General features: G+C 43.7%; 1 protein-coding gene across 1 annotated transcript in view; it reads right to left on the bottom strand.

The window, feature by feature from the left end:
• Positions 1-9,494, bottom strand: part of LOC311223027 (eukaryotic translation initiation factor 3 subunit H) — a 138,494-nt gene extending 129,000 nt beyond the window's left edge. The window contains exon 1 of the mRNA XM_084307720.1: positions 9,317-9,494. Coding sequence (XP_084163846.1) covers positions 9,317-9,445 — 129 coding nt within the window. The 5' untranslated portion in view covers positions 9,446-9,494. The remainder of the gene's footprint in view (positions 1-9,316) is intronic.
• Positions 9,495-17,997: the final 8,503 nt, after the last annotated feature.

Here is a 17,997-nt window from a genome sequence, read left to right as displayed (position 1 = left end):
CGCAACGACTTATTTGCAAAGAGTATGGCGCTGCAGAGCAGCTGATTCAGTGTTATTGGCTCTTTTCTGGGAACCGCACAGCAGCGCCCCCCACCCAACATTGGCTGAAAATGGCTGAATTGGAGTACTGCTGGAATACTGCATTGTGCTGATAGTGCTCTGGCTCTGCAGCTTCACAAAAGTTCGCACACCCAGCACTAAGCTCTCGCTGACGACGTCGTTGTCATTATTAGAAGCAACGAGGAAACAAATGTAATGATCGTTTCGTTCATCGCATAGGCTATTTAATTTTAGCCTATTTTAATACAATTCAAATAATCAAATTGTGCTTAGACTCAGGGAATTATTTTCACCGGACATTAAGACCGGAGAGAGTAAATATGTCGGACTTCAACAGATTTTGCCGGTCAAATACCGGTAATTACCGGCTAACGGAAACGCTGGTGCGTGCGTGCGTTTGGAAAGACGATGAAGTCACTAGTCAGGACTCAGGACAGGAGTATATTATAGTAAACTGAGGATGGACAGATAATGTTGATATTCAAATATAAACAAGTTTCGAGAGGAGTGGAAGTTTGAAGACAGACTAGACTACAATATGATGCGGGGGTGGTGAGTTGAAACAGTGTGTGTGAATGAATGAATGAAAACTTTATTTAACAGATTGCAGAAGTACAGTACAGTACGGCTCAATACACACAATTGTTAAGGGGATGCAGACCAGAGAAAGACGTTTGTCTTGTTTACATCAGGGTCCCCCATTGTGTGTGTGTGTGTCCCAACCGACCCCACTTCTATGTTTCAATAAATTATTTGCATTTAAAACTATTAACACTGACTCATTCCTTCAGTCCACTCAAAATGATGCTAATATTCCTTATGTTGTTTATGATATTAATTGAAAATAGCATATGAGAGTATCATAGTAATAATAACACATGGCGATATACTAAATGACAGCCAAACATGGCACTGCAACTAAATAACACAAATACAATAGGCACATTTGTGACTGTTACAAATATAACACGTTTTATACTTGTGCTACAAGATTTTGGCCTGTGCTACAAAACTATCAACCTCTGTAGCACCAGTGCTATGTGCAAAAAAAGTTAACGTACAGCCCTGGCTTTAAGAGAGGAAGAGGAGGAGGACAGGCTTTAAGAGAGGAAGAGGAGGAAGATGAGAGAGGACTAGCTTTAAGAGAGGAGAGAGGAAGAGGAGAGAGGAGGACTGGCTTTGAGAGAGGAAGAGGACTGGCTTTGAGAGAAGAAGAGGAGAGAGGAAGAGGAGAGAGGAAGAGGAGAGAGGAGAGGAGAGGAGAGAGGAAGAGGAGAGAGGAAGATGAGAGGAAGAGGAAGAGGACTGGCTTTGAGAGAGGAAGAGGAGAGAGGAGAGAGGAAGAGGAGAGGAGAGAGGCGAGAGGACTGGCCTTAAGAGAGGAAGAGGAGAGAGGACAGGCTTTAAGAGAGGAAGAGGAGGAAGATGAGAGAGGACTAGCTTTAAGAGAGGAGAGAGGAAGAGGAGAGAGGAGGACTGGCTTTGAGAGAGGAAGAGGACTGGCTTTGAGAGAAGAAGAGGAGAGAGGAAGAGGAGAGAGGAAGAGGAGAGAGGAGAGGAGAGGAGAGAGGAAGAGGAGAGAGGAAGATGAGAGGAAGAGGAAGAGGACTGGCTTTGAGAGAGGAAGAGGAGAGAGGAGAGAGGAAGAGGAGAGGAGAGAGGAAGAGGAGAGAGGAGGACTGGCTTTGAGAGAGGAGGGGAGAGGAGAGAGGAAGAGGAGAGAGGAGGACTGGCTTTGAGAGAGGAAGAGGAGAGGAGAGAGGAGAGGGGAGAGAGGAGGATGAGAGGGGAGAGAGGAGAGAGGAAGAGGAGAGGGGAGAGAGGAGAGAGGAGGACTGGCTGGTTTTCAAGGAATTCCAGGCCTTGGCTTTTTTCTTCAAGGACCTTGTGCGAACCCCGAGTAAAGCAGCCTAAACGCTTGCCTGCAATGATGACCAAAATGTCTAGAATCATGTGTTCTTATGGAAGATGAAGGTGGAAGAGAAGTTGATGACATTCAACGTTCCCTGGTCTAGAATCTAATTGAAAGTCTACAAAGGAGCAAACATTAGAAACTCCACCAGAGACCGACAACTACAGAAGATACCGTCAGAGCCCAGTCTCTCTCCTCTCTCTCCACCCCACACCATGTCGGAGAGAGAATGAGCCGTTAAAGGCGATGCTCGCGGTGTCTCTGCCCCTACAGACACGAGGAACAGTGGGTCAGTGCTCTGGAAACAACGTGACGGCGCACATTAATGAAAACCAGGCCAGAGGGATAAACAATAGGGGTGGGGGGGGAATCAATACGTAGTAGTATCGCGATACTTTGTGTGGCAATACTGTATCGATACAGAAACGCCAAGTATCAATATGTAATTATTCATATAAAAGAAATATTACAAAATATATATATATATATTTTTTTTTTGTATAAGGAAGTTGCATTGTTAATTTCAATACCTGTAATAGTACAGTAGTCCACACACACACACACGTGTGCATTCAGTTAAGTTGGAATATGACTGTAATACAAACAGTTCAGTTTGTCAGGTACATGCAACACAGATTACAGTGTTGACATCTGTCTGCTTGAGAAAATACCATGTTCTGCAATAAAAATTATTGAAGTGAGATGAACAGACTGTACTTTATTTTATTAGATAAAGCATGTTGACAGATTTACTTTGCAGTTGAAAAAAGGTAATAAATCGCAAATACATTTTTATAGCAGAACATGGTATTTTCTCAAGCAGACAGATGTAAACACTGTAATCTGTGTTGCATGTACCTGACAAACTGAACTGTTTGTATTAGAGTCATATTCCAACTTAACTGAATGCACATGTGTGTGTGTCTGTGTGGACTACTGTACTATTATTACAGGTATTGAAATGAACAATGCAACTTCCACAATTGTTAAGGGGATGCAGACCAGAGAAAGACTTTCGTCTGGTTTACATCAGGGTCCCCCATTACACAATTGTGTGTATTGAGCCGTACTGTATTGTACCCATTCTGCAATCTGTTAATAAAGTTTTCAATCAATCAAGTTAACTTTGAACCTCGGTTGTCAAGCCACGTCAATGTTGTGTATGCATCTGGGTAGGCATCACAACAGTGTTCACTGTGCCTTTAAGACGGCACGGTGGGCTGGACGGTTGGCGTGTTGTGCACTGGTTGAGCATGCAATAAAACATATAACCTTACGTCGTAGTCCGGTGCGTTTTTGGAAACATTATAGTCATAATAACAGATACACCTAGCTAACATGGGGCTGGCTGCTTTGAGCACACACACACAGGGCTAACGTTAGCTAGCAAGCAGCTATATAGCTAAAACTAACATACACCTCTGTGATTTAAATGTGTCCTTGCCTTATACTCGAGGGTTGTACTAGGGTTGGATGCAGTTCCCCTTTGGTCAGTCTGTCAGTGTCTGTTTTCCATATTCTGCTGTGTTTAACGTTATCTGTTTGCGAGTGCTCCCTTGACTGATGGCTAGTACCGCGGGACTTTTATTCAACATTATATATGTCCGCCGCGGGTTGGCCAGTACTGCGGGAACTTTTATTAAACATTCTATATGTCCGCGGGTCTTGTGCAGTGCTCTCGTGGCACTGTCAACTAAAGCGAGCACTCAGAAGACGTGCACCGTTTGCCAGTGACCGTGATTGCAGAATGTTTTTTTTTTGTTTTGTTTGACTGGCGAGTGGTCTTCATGAATCACTCACCAAACCTAAAAAATGCTCGCATTTGGCGAGTAAAGTGGCCTAATTTCCTCCCCTGAGCGCAAGAAGCGTGATAGTAGCAGAGACGTGGCATTGATCCATCGTTCGATTATAACCCATTACCGCCATCCTCTCGCTAAACAACTTGTACAACTTTTATTTGGTCTTCTGCCCATATGTCGATCAGGGCTTTCACTTCATCATTCGCCCAAGTCTGTCCACGAGACATGTTTATAGTGCGCTTGTTTTGCAGTGAATGCCGCGCGCTGCGGTAATAATAATAAGCCGCAGTGTTTTTTTCTTCCTTCTACCCAAGATGCACAGTTTATCAGGAGACATGTTTACAGTGTGCTTGTTTTGCAGTGAATGCCGCGCGCCGCGGTAATAATAATAATAAGCTGCAGTGTTTTTTTCTTCCTTCTACCCAAGATGCACAGTTTATCAGGAGACATGTTTACAGTGTGCTTGTTTGCAGTGAATGCCGCGCGCCGCAGTAATAATAATAAGCCGCAGTGTTTTTTTCTTCCTTCTACCCAAGATGCAGTTTATCAGGAGACATGTTTACAGTGTGCTTGTTTTGCAATGAATGCCGCGCGCTAGGGCTGGGCGATATGGCAAAAAATCATATTGCGATAACGATATGATAATGTTATCATATCATTCGATATCGATAATTATCTAACTTGTTATAAGTATAAAATTTAAAAAAATAAAAAGATTTAAACACCAGATGTATGTTTATTTTGCAGCAATTCTTTGTCGTTGCCGCCATCTTTAGTGTTACATCCCCTCACACTCCAGTTCTCAGGCTGCAGCTGGTTTAAAAGCTAAAGTAAACCGGCTTCTCTGCTGGCTGTGGCTCCAGGGGAGTTGAACAGTTCTGGCTCTGCTAGTTTCTTTTGGCGCTTTTTTTGGTGGACAAACCACCGCACATGTGCACCGTGACTCGTGACTGGAGTCTAGCTCTGCTAGCACACATAGCCTACTGTGTACAGACGGTTTCAAACTATATTTTAAATTAGAAAGCAAACAAAGTAAATGGACAAGAGAAAAAGAAATCTCAATTTGGTCAGTATTGTCATTTGGACAAGCAAAGCCATTATTTTAAGTTGCAGGCAAAAAAGACAAGTCTGTCCACTGCCCTGTTGCAGGTCACAAATTAAAAATATATATATTTTTTTATATTTCTTTTTTCTCTATATCGATTATTAAAATATATCGCGATATTTATAGTTATCGTTATATCGCCCAGCCCTACCGCGCGCCGCGGTAATAATAATAATAAGCTGCAGTGTTTTTTTCCTTCCTTCTACCCAAGATGCACAGCTTATCAGGTGACTTCCTATATTTGGTCCGCGTTTGGTCCGATGAAGCGAACCGAGACCTATGTTTTTTGGCGGACCAGAGTTTGCGTGTTTGGTCCGCACCAGAGTTCGACTGTGCATTCACACCAGCCCAAAAAAGCGGACTATCGAATTCTGGTCCGATAGTCCGGACCAAACAGCTCTGGTGTGAAAGCACCCTAACTGGATTTTATCTCTTGTTTTGTATTTATTTTTATTCTATGATACATGTTTTTTCTCTATTCTATGTAGGGCTGGGCGATATATCGAGTATACTCTATGTATCGCGGCTTGTTCTACATGAGAAATAAAACCCACCGGGGCAGAGAGAGCACATAACAAAAGAAAGCTTCGAGAGGAGTGGACGTTTGGAGATAGACAGACAGTAGTGTTTCAAGAGACTGGCTACAGTAATATGAAGTTTGGAGATAGACAGACAGTAGTGTTTCAAGAGACTGGCTACAGTAATATGAAGTTTGGAGATACTAGACAGTAGTGTTTCAAGAGACTGGCTACAGTAATATGAAGTTTGGAGATAGACAGACAGTAGTGTTTCAAGAGACTGGCTACAGTAATATGAAGTTTGGAGATACTAGACAGTAGTGTTTCAAGAGACTGGCTACAGTAATATGAAGTTTGGAGATACTAGACAGTAGTGTTTCAAGAGACTGGCTACAGTAATATGAAGTTTGGAGATAGACAGACAGTAGTGTTTCAAGAGACTGGCTACAGTAATATGAAGTTTGGAGATAGACAGACAGTAGTGTTTCAAGAGACTGGCTACAGTAATATGAAGTTTGGAGATACTAGACAGTAGTGTTTCAAGAGACTGGCTACAGTAATATGAAGTTTGGAGATACTAGACAGTAGTGTTTCAAGAGACTGGCTACAGTAATATGAAGTTTGGAGATAGACAGACAGTAGTGTTTCAAGAGACTGGCTACAGTAATATGAAGTTTGGAGATAGACAGACAGTAGTGTTTCAAGAGACTGGCTACAGTAATATGAAGTTTGGAGATAGACAGACAGTAGTGTTTCAAGAGACTGGCTACAGTAATATGAAGTTTGGAGATAGACAGACAGTAGTGTTTCAAGAGACTGGCTACAGTAATATGAAGTTTGGAGATAGACAGACAGTAGTGTTTCAAGAGACTGGCTACAGTAATATGAAGTTTGGAGATAGACAGACAGTAGTGTTTCAAGAGACTGGCTACAGTAATATGAAGTTTGGAGATAGACAGACAGTAGTGTTTCAAGAGACTGGCTACAGTAATATGAAGTTTGGAGATACTAGACAGTAGTGTTTCAAGAGACTGGCTACAGTAATATGAAGTTTGGAGATAGACAGACAGTAGTGTTTCAAGAGACTGGCTACAGTAATATGAAGTTTGGAGATAGACAGACAGTAGCGTTTCAAGAGACTGGCTACAGTAATATGAAGTTTGGAGATAGACAGACAGTAGTGTTTCAAGAGACTGGCTACAGTAATATGAAGTTTGGAGATAGACAGACAGTAGTGTTTCAAGAGACTGGCTACAGTAATATGAAGTTTGGAGATAGACAGACAGTAGTGTTTCAAGAGACTGGCTACAGTAATATGAAGTTTGGAGATAGACAGACAGTAGTGTTTCAAGAGACTGGCTACAGTAATATGAAGTTTGGAGATACTAGACAGTAGTGTTTCAAGAGACTGGCTACAGTAATATGAAGTTTGGAGATAGACAGACAGTAGCGTTTCAAGAGACTGGCTACAGACAGTAATATGAAGTTTGGAGATAGACAGACAGTAGTGTTTCAAGAGACTGGCTACAGTAATGAAGTTTGGAGATACTAGACAGTAGCGTTTCAAGAGACTGGCTACAGTAATATGAAGTTTGGAGATACTAGCGTTTCAAGAGACTGGCTACAGTAATATGAAGTTTGGAGATACTAGACAGTAGTGTTTCAAGAGACTGGCTACAGTAATATGAAGTTTGGAGATACTAGACAGTAGTGTTTCAAGAGACTGGCTACAGTAATATGAAGTTTGGAGATACTAGACCAGGGGTGGCCAACCCGCGGCTCGCGAGCCGCATGCGGCTCTTTGCCCGTCAATGTGCGGCTCTTCCACCCATACAAAAAAAAAAAAAAAAAAATTTTTTACTTTTTTTTTTTTTTTACTTTTTTTTTTTTATGTCACTCATTCCATAAGGACGTAGAATAAACATTTACATTTTTTTTTTAAATGGTCCATTTGCATGTTCTTGGTATCTGAATCTAGGGACATATATGGATCAGTGTCAGAAATAGTGTGTCTGTTACTAGGCTTGAGTAAATTGTAATGAACCAAAGGAGAATATCAATTCTATTTAAAAAAAAATTTATCTTTGACTGTAAATAACACCATGCTAAAATTGACCAGACCTGAAAAATCTAAGCAAATGAATAAAGGGAAGATGATTAAACAGAAGGTTTTGTAGATACAGTACTGAATTCTGCCATCTTTTTTATAATGTAAATTTCTCCACCATTCTTCATCATATTGCAACACCGTTTTTTGCAAGACGTTCACAGAAAGGTAGAGAAACTAACTGCGTTCTGTTTTATGGCAATAACGTTCAGGTTTGTGGGAGATAATCCCAAAAAATAAGAGAAATTAAAAAGTAAATCCAGAAGTCAGATGATTGACAGGGGCTGGTGTGAGCTGGGTAGGGTAGTTTTTCGAAATTTGAAAGCCCTGAGTCTCTTCCTTCAAATGACTACACTCACTTTTGGCTGTGCCACTTCCTCCTGTCAATATGCGCCGGTTTCCGACTCAATGCCCTGAGATTTCTATAATCTTATATTTCACTAATAACAGTTAAAATAATTGGTAAACAAACATAATGCTGAAAATATACACTTTTACTGTATATCTCGGGCTTAAGAGGTTAACCCTGTGAGGCCCAAATTAAAAAGAAATTAGCAACTTCAGAGGCCAGAGGGTGGGACATATAAACACATTTACTATCAAATAGCATTGTGAGGCTGAACAACAGGACCAATTGACTATACATGTGCTTAAAGGGGAACTATCTTATAAATGGCTTTTTTCAGTGTTTACCATTGTTTCTTAGCTATGTGGACTTATATTAATAGGATATATGTCTCTAATTCTCATATTGGCGAATTCTTCCAATTCTCCTCTCACAATATTCACCCTCACTGAACTGAGTCATCTGAAAATGTGCATATCTGTGATGTCAGAGATTTCTCAGCTGCATAATAATGTGGCAGTTGATGTGGCAGTTGGCACCAGGCCACACAGTGGTTGGAGCCCAGCCTCAAAACGGCTTAAGATCTTGAGGTAGAAAAATGCGGTTTTTAGTACTTGATTAGAAATACAAAACAATGCATTTTTTTTGAAAAAAACCTAGGTGTTCCATAGACTCACAGGAATTATGTAAAAGTGCCCAAATAGTGAAAGAAATAGTAAAATAGTTCCCCTTTAACATTTTTTAAATAAACATTATTTTTTTAAATGGCTAAAAGTGATTTTGTAATTTTGCAACCGTGGGTCTCACGGGGTACTTTTAACCCTGTGAGGCCCAAATAAAAAAGACATTAGCAACTTCAGAGGCCAGAGGGTGAGACCTATAAACACATGAAGGGTGCCGTGACTGAAAAAAAAGGTTGAGAAACGCTGGTATATGGTGTGGCTCTTTGTGGTACCACAGTAATTTTTTTGTGGCTCTTAGTCTCTGACTGGTTGGCCACCCCTGTACTAGACAGTAGTGCTTCAAGAGACTGGCTACAGTAATATGATGCTGGGCTGTAGTGATCAGTTGTTCCGTGTGGCGCAAGTAGGTCAAAAAGAAAAACAGAAACTACGCGTTTGTCAGCTGTAGTAAATAAATGAAGCTGGAATCCATTTGTGACCATGAACAGAGCCAGTGTCCCGGATTCACTTTCCTCTCCTCTAAAGACTCTGTGGCCCTAACCCTAACAGCCATGTCAGACAGAGCAGATGTGGAAACTGAGCTACACTTTCTAACAACCTGCCCACTACCAAGATATCAGAGACATATACTCCCTAGTCCCCAATATGGATTGCAAAACACCCAAAGAGAGTTTGAAAACATGTATTGTGCCTTAACGTGCGCTTTCGTTTATGCTCCATCTCATTAGCATCATTAGCTCCGCGCCGGTCACATGTTATCTCGTCTACAAACTAACAGAACCTCACCAGCCCCTCGATCTGGATCTGCTTGACGGGTGAGTCCAGGGTTCCCCCCGAAGAGGAGCTGGAGGCCGGGGGTGCCGGCGCGGAGGAGGACACGGACTCTTTGCGTGAAGAGGAGGAGGAAGACGCCATGTTGCTGCTGAATGTCTTCTTCACCACGAGACCGAGGGGGAGATCATCTACAGCGGACCAGCTTCCGGCTCCCAGTCTTCTAATTCTTCTTCTTCTAATTTTTATTCGCGGTTGGCACAAACGTTTTGGTGCATTACCGCCACCTACTGAAATGGAGTGTGGATCTAGGTGGATTATGCACATGATAATTACTAGTGACTATTGTATATCCTTCCACTCAAACCTGTACTATTTCGAAAACAAAAAATGGCCCTGTACCCCACATTCCCTGAGCTCAGTCGCAACACTTCTCTCATTGAAAATGGGGGACCCTGATGTAAACAAGACGAAAGTCTTTCTCTGGTCTGCATCCCCTTAACAATTGTATGTATTGAGCTGTACTGTACTGTACCCATTCTGCAATCTGTTAATAAAGTTTTCAATCAATCAATCAATCTCCAGCTTGATGTGGTCTCTCTCTCTCCAACCTTTCTTTGAGGATCTGTCTCTCTTGTTTGTATTTGCTACACTCCACTAACACTAACACATCAGTGAGCTGGATGCAATCCTACCTGGAGGGGAGAGAACAGATGGTAGAGGTAAACGGTACTCTATCCCCCCCCCTCACAGTGAGCTGTGGTGTTCCACAAGGAAGCATACTAGGACCGCTACTCTTCCTAATTTATGCAAATGACATGTCGTCAGCCTGTGACTGCAACTTGTTCCTGTTTGCGGACGACTCAGCCCTGCTGGTCTCTGACAAGAACAAATTGCAGGTTGAAAAAACCCTCAGCACGGAACTAGGCAAAATCTGCATATGGCTCGCTGATAACAAACTATCATTACACATGGGCAAAACAGAGTCCATTCTCTTCGGTTCAAATAACAAACTCAGCAAGACCGACGGCTTCTCAGTTACAGTGGGTGACAATATTGTCACAAGGAAAGACGAAATTACCTACCTGGGTTCCATCCTAGAGGCAAATCTTTCCTGTGACAAAATGGCATCCAATGTAATAAAAAAAGTTAACCAACGAACTAGATTCTTGTACCGGATCTCCTCTCTGGTAAACAAGAATACCCTGAAGACTCTGGCAGGAGCACTCATTCAAGGGTACTATGACTATGCGTGCACCTCATGGTACCAAAGCACCTCAAAGGCGCTTAAAACAAAATTACAAACATCACAAAACAAACTGGTCAGACTACTACTTGACCTGAACCCCAGAACCCACCTCACCCCTGCCCACTTTGCCAACCTAGGATGGCTTAGAGTAGACGACAGAGTACAGCAACTTGCAATGGGCCTGGTCTACAAGATACACTATACGACCGGGGTGCCCATGTACATGTCAAAATACTTCCCAAAGGTCAGTGAATATCACAACCACTACACCAGAGGAAGCTCAACAAATCATGTTAAACCCAGATTCGGCTCAAACAAGGGACTAAACACGTTTCGCAATTATGCCACAACAATGTGGAACGCCCTACCCAAAGCTGTAAAGGAATGTGAATCCCTGCCCACATTCAAAACCGCCCTTAAAGAGCACCTACGGGAGGCTGCAATTCGAAACTGGCCACTGTAAATGCCCAAAACCCCTGAAGTGGATTTCCCAAGCTATTTCGGTTCTGCTCTGCTCAGAACCGGGTTGCTGGTACTCTGCGTTGTGATTCAATACCTTAAAGCTCTGGGAATCACTTCTCTTCAAACTGAGCGGTGCAGGCAGAAGGAATTAGGAGGAAAAAGGTTACATACCAGTTGTTTAATCAAAGTTTAAGAGTGTATACAAATTACAATAAAGAACACTATAAAAGATTCAAGGTACCAGAGCACTATGCCGCTCGCCCTATCTAAGAAATCAGATTAAAGAATGATAGTTGATAAATTGTTGATGGCTTTGTTCTCTGGCTAGTGAACAAAGAGTTGATTTTCCCTCCAAGAAGTTCCTTTGTCCTTGTTGCCTTGCTTTGTGGATGAGATGGTAGGTGTTGTCCTGTCGGTTGAGTTTTTTCAGAGTCCTTCTTCCCCATCACACACAGATCTTATAGCCAGACCTGCATAATCTTGTGATGTCATCAGAATGACATCACCAAATTCTTTCCTCCAATCCCAGGCCTGCTAAGCTGGTATTTGAAAATAAGGGTTTGGCTTAACCCAGAGAATATTTTCCCTGTATTTTTACTTAAACACATTACTTGACTTGTTAATACTTTGATGAACCTCAAGATATATTGATTACATAAACACAGATATCTTTCTTTATCAAAATATCTAACAAATCTAATCATTCTGTTAGCTTAATAGAATACAAATCAATACCATAGATCAGAATATAAAACCATCAATTAATCAAATTGAACATAAATTGGAAACAGCACAGACACATTAACTAATTGTAGACATTGAATTTCTGCAAACTGTAGTTCAGATCAGTACAAAATGCTCATATCTCTGATCTGGGTGTGTGTATATATATATATATGTATGTGTGTCTATTTGTGTCTGTGTGTGTCTATGTGTCTGTGTGTGTGTGTGTGTGTGTCTATGTGTGTGTGTGTGTGTGTGTGTGTGTGTGTGTGTGTGTCTGTGTGTGTGTGTGTGTGTCTGAATGTGTGTGTGTGTGAGTCTATGTGTGTGTGTGTGAGTCTATGTGTGTGTGTCATCAGACCTTTGATGGTCACATGTAGCCATCAATATGTGACCTAATCATTGTCTTTGGCAGACCAGTTGGCCCTTTGATGTCTCCTAAAAGGAGACACAGGTTTCTCTAGAATTTCCTGCCCTTTGTTCTTACACACCCCCTAAGGGGAAGTAAGTATTACCCCAGCTGCCACTATATGCAAATGCCCTCCTGGAGTGACCACAAGGTCTTGGTGACACAATATGAACTATAATTAAGGGCCAATTGTTTCTACACATTAGTTTGATCATGAGATCTATGTTTGGGAATTTACCACAGTTCCCCACTTGGATAGTTTACCTATCCTTAATATGTCAAACATAGATATCAATCTCTACACACTACTATCTAGATAACACTTAAGACATTTTAAATCATATTAGGATAAAATATATATCTGATTTGCCACACTCAGATCCTAAAATTCAAATTAGCCATTTCAGTTTTTGTGATCATGTGCACAGTCTTTAACAACTTGTTCTCGTACCAAGATCAATTTCCATTGGTCTCAACTGTGAGTTGTCAAATTCTGACTTGGAGCATTGAGGAGGAGGGGTCTATGTTTTCTAGATTTGACCCGGCCTCCTCTTTGTTGCTCAGAGCTGATGCAGTATCACGACTGCTGGGTGCAACTCCCCATTCTGGGAGGTGGAATTTAGAAAGCAAATTGCCTTTCTATTACACCCCATCTTCTGTCAAGAACATCTTGACTCGTGTTGACCTCTATTAGGGGGTAGAGCCCCCTGCTGTATTGCTGGTTCAGTTGAACCCGGAGCTCTTTCCTCGGGTGTCGCTGTCACGTCTGTGAGGAGGTCATCGCTGGCTGCCCAACCCCCGTTGACCCTCGGATTAGTGGAAGAGGTTTGTTTCTCCTCCCCTCCGCCTGGTCGTCGATAGGGGCGATAGCAGCTCCCCCCCTTCGCTTGTTGACCCCCTGGTCAATAGTTGAGGCCTTGCTTCTGTTGACAGCCGGAGTTGTTGCTGAGGCCTAGCCGCCTGTCTCCTCGTTGGTTGCCTGTCGTTTCCCTCTGAAGCCTCAAGACTCGGTCACTGCGTTGGCCGAGACTCTCCCGGCCCGAGAGGTAGGCGTCTCCTGGTTCTCCGCAGTGTTGTGGTTCCCCATGGAACCGCTGGGTAGACACTAGCCAGTGTCCTGGATCAACAGTACCGATGGAGTCCTCGGTCTTCCTTGTACCACTCTCTGATGACTGCGGATTCCCCAATCTCCCATCCGTATCCTGCAGTGAATATATATCGCTTCGGGGGACAGTGCAGGTCACTTCTACCACAACAATTGATTGAGAATCCATAATTTTCCTCCCTCAGACTCTCTTTACTGGTCTGAGCTTTGACAACTTTCTTTTCCAAATCATTTATCTATATATTTCATGGTTTTTAGATCATTAATTTTCAAAATTCTGAAAAATTCACATGGCTCTCATTATATTATGCTGTCAAAACAGTATACTCCTCCACCTCTCGATGTGGAATACACATTGAAACATCGTTACCGTCGTCCTTTGAACAGCCGCACCCGGACCGGACGGTCAGCACCGACACATCCACTCACCCAGTAACCTGTGTGTATGGCAACAAATCACAGTCCGCCTTAAACACACATCTTCCACACCACAAGCCAATTATCAATTGCACACGTTCACACCCCACACAAGACTAATTTGGCCAATAGCGACCAAACCTATTGAGCTTCATTAATGTACAGAGAATCATGCTTCCCAACACTTTCACCAATCACGACACACCCCCAGCTCCTAACACCGGGTATTCAATGGGCGGAGAACAAAAATCCATAACTAGCTCATGTTTCTTCACTTTGTTCCCAGTCCATTTTACAGACATATACTACCCCGTCCTGATGTGTCGAGATCACTCCCAGCTTGCCAGGTACCCTAAGAAAAAATATACAGAAAGAAAGAAAACAGAAAACCAAACACACAAAGAAAACGCTGCCAAACCAATAAATGAAAAAATAAATCAAACTTGTGAGCTTTTTCTTTTTTCTTCTGAGCTCATTTTTAACTAAGAAACAAAAAGGGAAATCAAATGAATAAACAAAATGTACGCTCCCGGCCTAAGTCAGGAATTGCTCGTAACACACTAGAAAAGAGAAGTAAAAATAAAAGTAAATAAACACCTATCCTATTGCTCATAACTGTTAATACGCTTCTATCAATACTATAAACAACTATGAGTCTTTTTAATCCCTTAATCATGCAGTCCACCCTTCGATCAATCTGAATGTTGACCAAGCATGGATAATTTACTGATCACTAGCTGCCGCAGTGTCACATCATCACACTGTCTAATATTGATTAACTGTTTAACATAATTTGATCCTCGTTAGTCTGATTAGTTCATGCATTTGTCAGTCACTCATACATCCGTTGTTAGTAACTTTCATTCATAATCTAATCACCTAACACCTCTATCTATTTTTATATTCTATTTTTATTCTAATCTAATTAGGAGCATATTTTATCATTCAATATATCCCACCTCTACCCTAGTCAGTTGCATATATTTTCATTCCGCCGGTGGCCTCTGCAGACATGACCTTTGAAAATGACCTTTCACTCCACAGATCCAACAACACTGGCGGTCTCCCCCGGGCTGTGGGACCCGGTGGGTCAGCCGCCTGTGACCGGATGACCCTAGGGTCATCGGGCCCAGAACATGTCCTGGTGGTATGCCATCATCGCCATGGTTCCCTGGAGCCTGTTTGGAGGAGAAAGCCACGTACCTATTTGGTCCAGTCACAGTTCCTTGAGAGGGGCCCGTGGTTGGGAGGGGCCCGCCACCTGTTTCTGTACAAACACGCCCTGTTGTGGATAGATGGTCCCGCTCTGCACAGTCCCGAGAAATGTGTCCGAGGGTCCCACACGTCCAACACTGCACCCGCCGCACACGGTAGCCTCGTGGTTGCCACCTCGTGGGTGGTCCTATTGGGGTTTGTTGTTGTTCCGGCACGGGACCCCCTTGTGGCCCCAACTGGGCCCGTCTCTGGCCATCTGGTTCTCCATGGGAACCTGTCTCCCCTCCGGGCTGTGTGGACTGGATTAGGCCTTGGAGATAGTCCACTACCCGTCTAGCCTCGGCTAGCTGTTGTTCGAGAGGGAGGCACGTCTTTAACTGGCAGTCATCTGCAACGGACACTTCAGCGTGGATTGACTCGGGTAATACAGCTGTCTCTGGGTCGCTTGCTGCAACGACTCCCTGTGGCGGAGTAAAAGACATTATTTCCAGTCCCTCCGTCTCACTGGACACTAGAGGGGAGTCGATCACATTCCAGCCAATCAAGTTAACGTCCAATTCGGTCAATGTAATGTCTGCAGAGGTTATCGGCATTATCTTGATTTGGGTACGCATTCTATACCGGCCTCCTTTAACTACAAGGTTCTGTAATGGCCTGAATATCTTTGGCCATCTTTTCGTCACTTTTATTGTGACATCTCCAGTCGTTGAAATAGACAGATTGTCTACCCTTCCTATGGTCAGTGCATCTAACCCTCCGGTTGCTCCTATCCGTGTATTTTCCATTCTCACCTTTCTTCAAACACTCGTAACGTCACCGTTTGGAAAGCAAGTTTCTCTGTATTCAAACTATTTTTACCAAACTTGAGTTAATTTCACTCACACTTCTATATTGGTGTAAACAGGAATTGATAATCTCGGTCTTGTGATACTATACCCCCTGACTGTCAACAGTCTCTTTGATTTCCCTGTTGGGGTTCGGAATTGTCAGCGCTGGCCATCCGTCCTGGAGCAGCTGTGAAGAGAGAAGCAAAAAATACACTTAATTATCAGTGACATTTCCCATTCACAATCCATCATTTGTCTTTAAGCATGGAATGTCGGGCATCTCCTATACTAAGATCACTTGAGAGCATTTGTGCAATTTTCGTTTTTGATTTATCAATGACACAGCCTTAATCTTTCTCCAGTTGTCCCCATTGGAAATTCAGACTCTCAATCCTGTTGTCATGATCCTCCTTAATACAACTCCGGGGAACTTATTTTGCATCAGCCGTTTCCTTCTGTTGGTCAATCAGAAATTTGTTATTTACAGCCTATCATTTCTAAACATCTGTATTGGACACGGTAATTTAGGTGAATAATCTCACTTTTACTCTAATTGTCCTTTGCAAATGACTATGTGTATGTGTAACTATATTTATTTCTGTCCGTGAAAGCCTAGTATGTATTTCGCTCATATTACATTATACATATCAGTAACATACATATTTTCCATTCATAATCCCTCACACAGTTACTATATTTCCCCCGTAACACCTAACCCCTTAGGTATTAAAACGCGCTCCCCACGAGAACAGAAATCAATTTTCAGTGCCTTATGTCACTGAAGTCCCTGTGCATTTAGAACAGTGTCACACAACCCGTTCATAACCACAGGCGGCGACACCATCCCCACATTGAAAATCCTGCCGACCAATGACATTCCACTGGCCAATTCGTCCTGTGGCCCACGGCATCACCCCCAGTTTGCAACCTGGAACGCGAAACCCCGGGCCCCCTACTCAAGGATATCCAAAGATCATTCCACTCACAACCACTGCCACACACATACAGCACCTCTGACACCACCGTAACCAGTCACCCAAATACCCACACACAATATAATTCGACGCGCGTAGTGTGGCAGCGAGCCTCTGACGAGTGCACGCATAGCGCACCCCCGTTAATGCGCGGTGGCAGACAGCGAGCCCACCCCCGCCACGACGTTTAGCAGCCCCCGTACCCCTGGTAAAATGAAAAATGTGCGCAGCGCGACAGCGAGCACCGACGAGTCGCACACAGCGCACAAAGCGTGGAGGCAGACAGTGAGCCACGACGAACTGTCTACCCACACCCCCATCGCAGGCGCAGCCGAGTAGAGTAATTATGCTCCGACTTACGGCCCACCAACATGAACTGACATGGAGCCCCCGCCTTACCAGCCGGAGCTTGTCCAAATGCAAGGAAAGAAGTACGAGCGCCTTGCCGAACAAAGCGTAGCGCCAACGCCAGCCAACACCACTGCCAGCACTAGAAATTCCCTAAAAACAACAATAAAACTGAATATGGAACAACAACATACGCATAATAAGTCCCAAACTCAACCTACCGCCTTTGAACCCTACAGTAAACAGCAATAAACAATATACCTAGCACTACACCGCGTTTGAAACCCATAAAAAAAACTCTATATACAGGCCCTAAACTAGGAGAGAAAGAGAAAGCGTTTCGGGGGGGCTGAGGGGGGGGAAATATATGGAAGAGAGGCGGTGTGGGAATGAGGGGAGTGAGTGAGAGGGGGGGGGGTAAGAGAGAGAGAGAGAGAGGGAGGGAGAGGGAAAGAGGGAGAGAGGGGGGAGGTGAAAGGGAGAGGGAGGGAGGAGGGTGAGAGAAGGAAAGAAAGAGAGGGGGGGGTGAAAGTGAAAGAGAGAGAGAGGGAGGGGAGGTGAGAGGGAGAGGGAGAGAGGCGAAAGGGAGAGGGAGGGAGGAGGGAGGGAGGAGAGAGAGAAGGAAAGAAAGAGAGGGGGGGTGAAAGAGAAAGAGAAAGAAAGAGAGAGGGAGGGGAGGTGAAAGGAAGAGGGAGAGAGGGGGGGAAGGTGAGAGGGAGAGAGGCGAAAGGGAGAGGGAGGGAGGAGGGAGGGAGGAGAGAGAGAAGGAAAGAAAGAGAGGGAGAGGAGGGAGGGCGAGAGAAGGAAAGCGAGTGAGAGAGGGGGAAGAGAAGGAAAGAAGGAGAGGGGGGGGGGGGGGGGAGAAAGAGAGAGAGGGAGAGGGGGGAGGGAGAGAGGGGGGGAAGGTGAGAGGGAGAGAGGCGAAAGGGAGAGGGAGGGAGGAGGGAGGGAGGAGAGAGAGAAGGAA

This window comes from Notolepis coatsorum (genome assembly GCF_963971535.1).
Source record: "Notolepis coatsorum genome assembly, chromosome: 2".
Classification (NCBI taxonomy): Eukaryota; Metazoa; Chordata; class Actinopteri; order Aulopiformes; family Paralepididae; genus Notolepis; species Notolepis coatsorum.
Note: the sequence above shows the minus strand (reverse complement) of the source record. Positions and strands in the feature narration are given on the sequence as shown.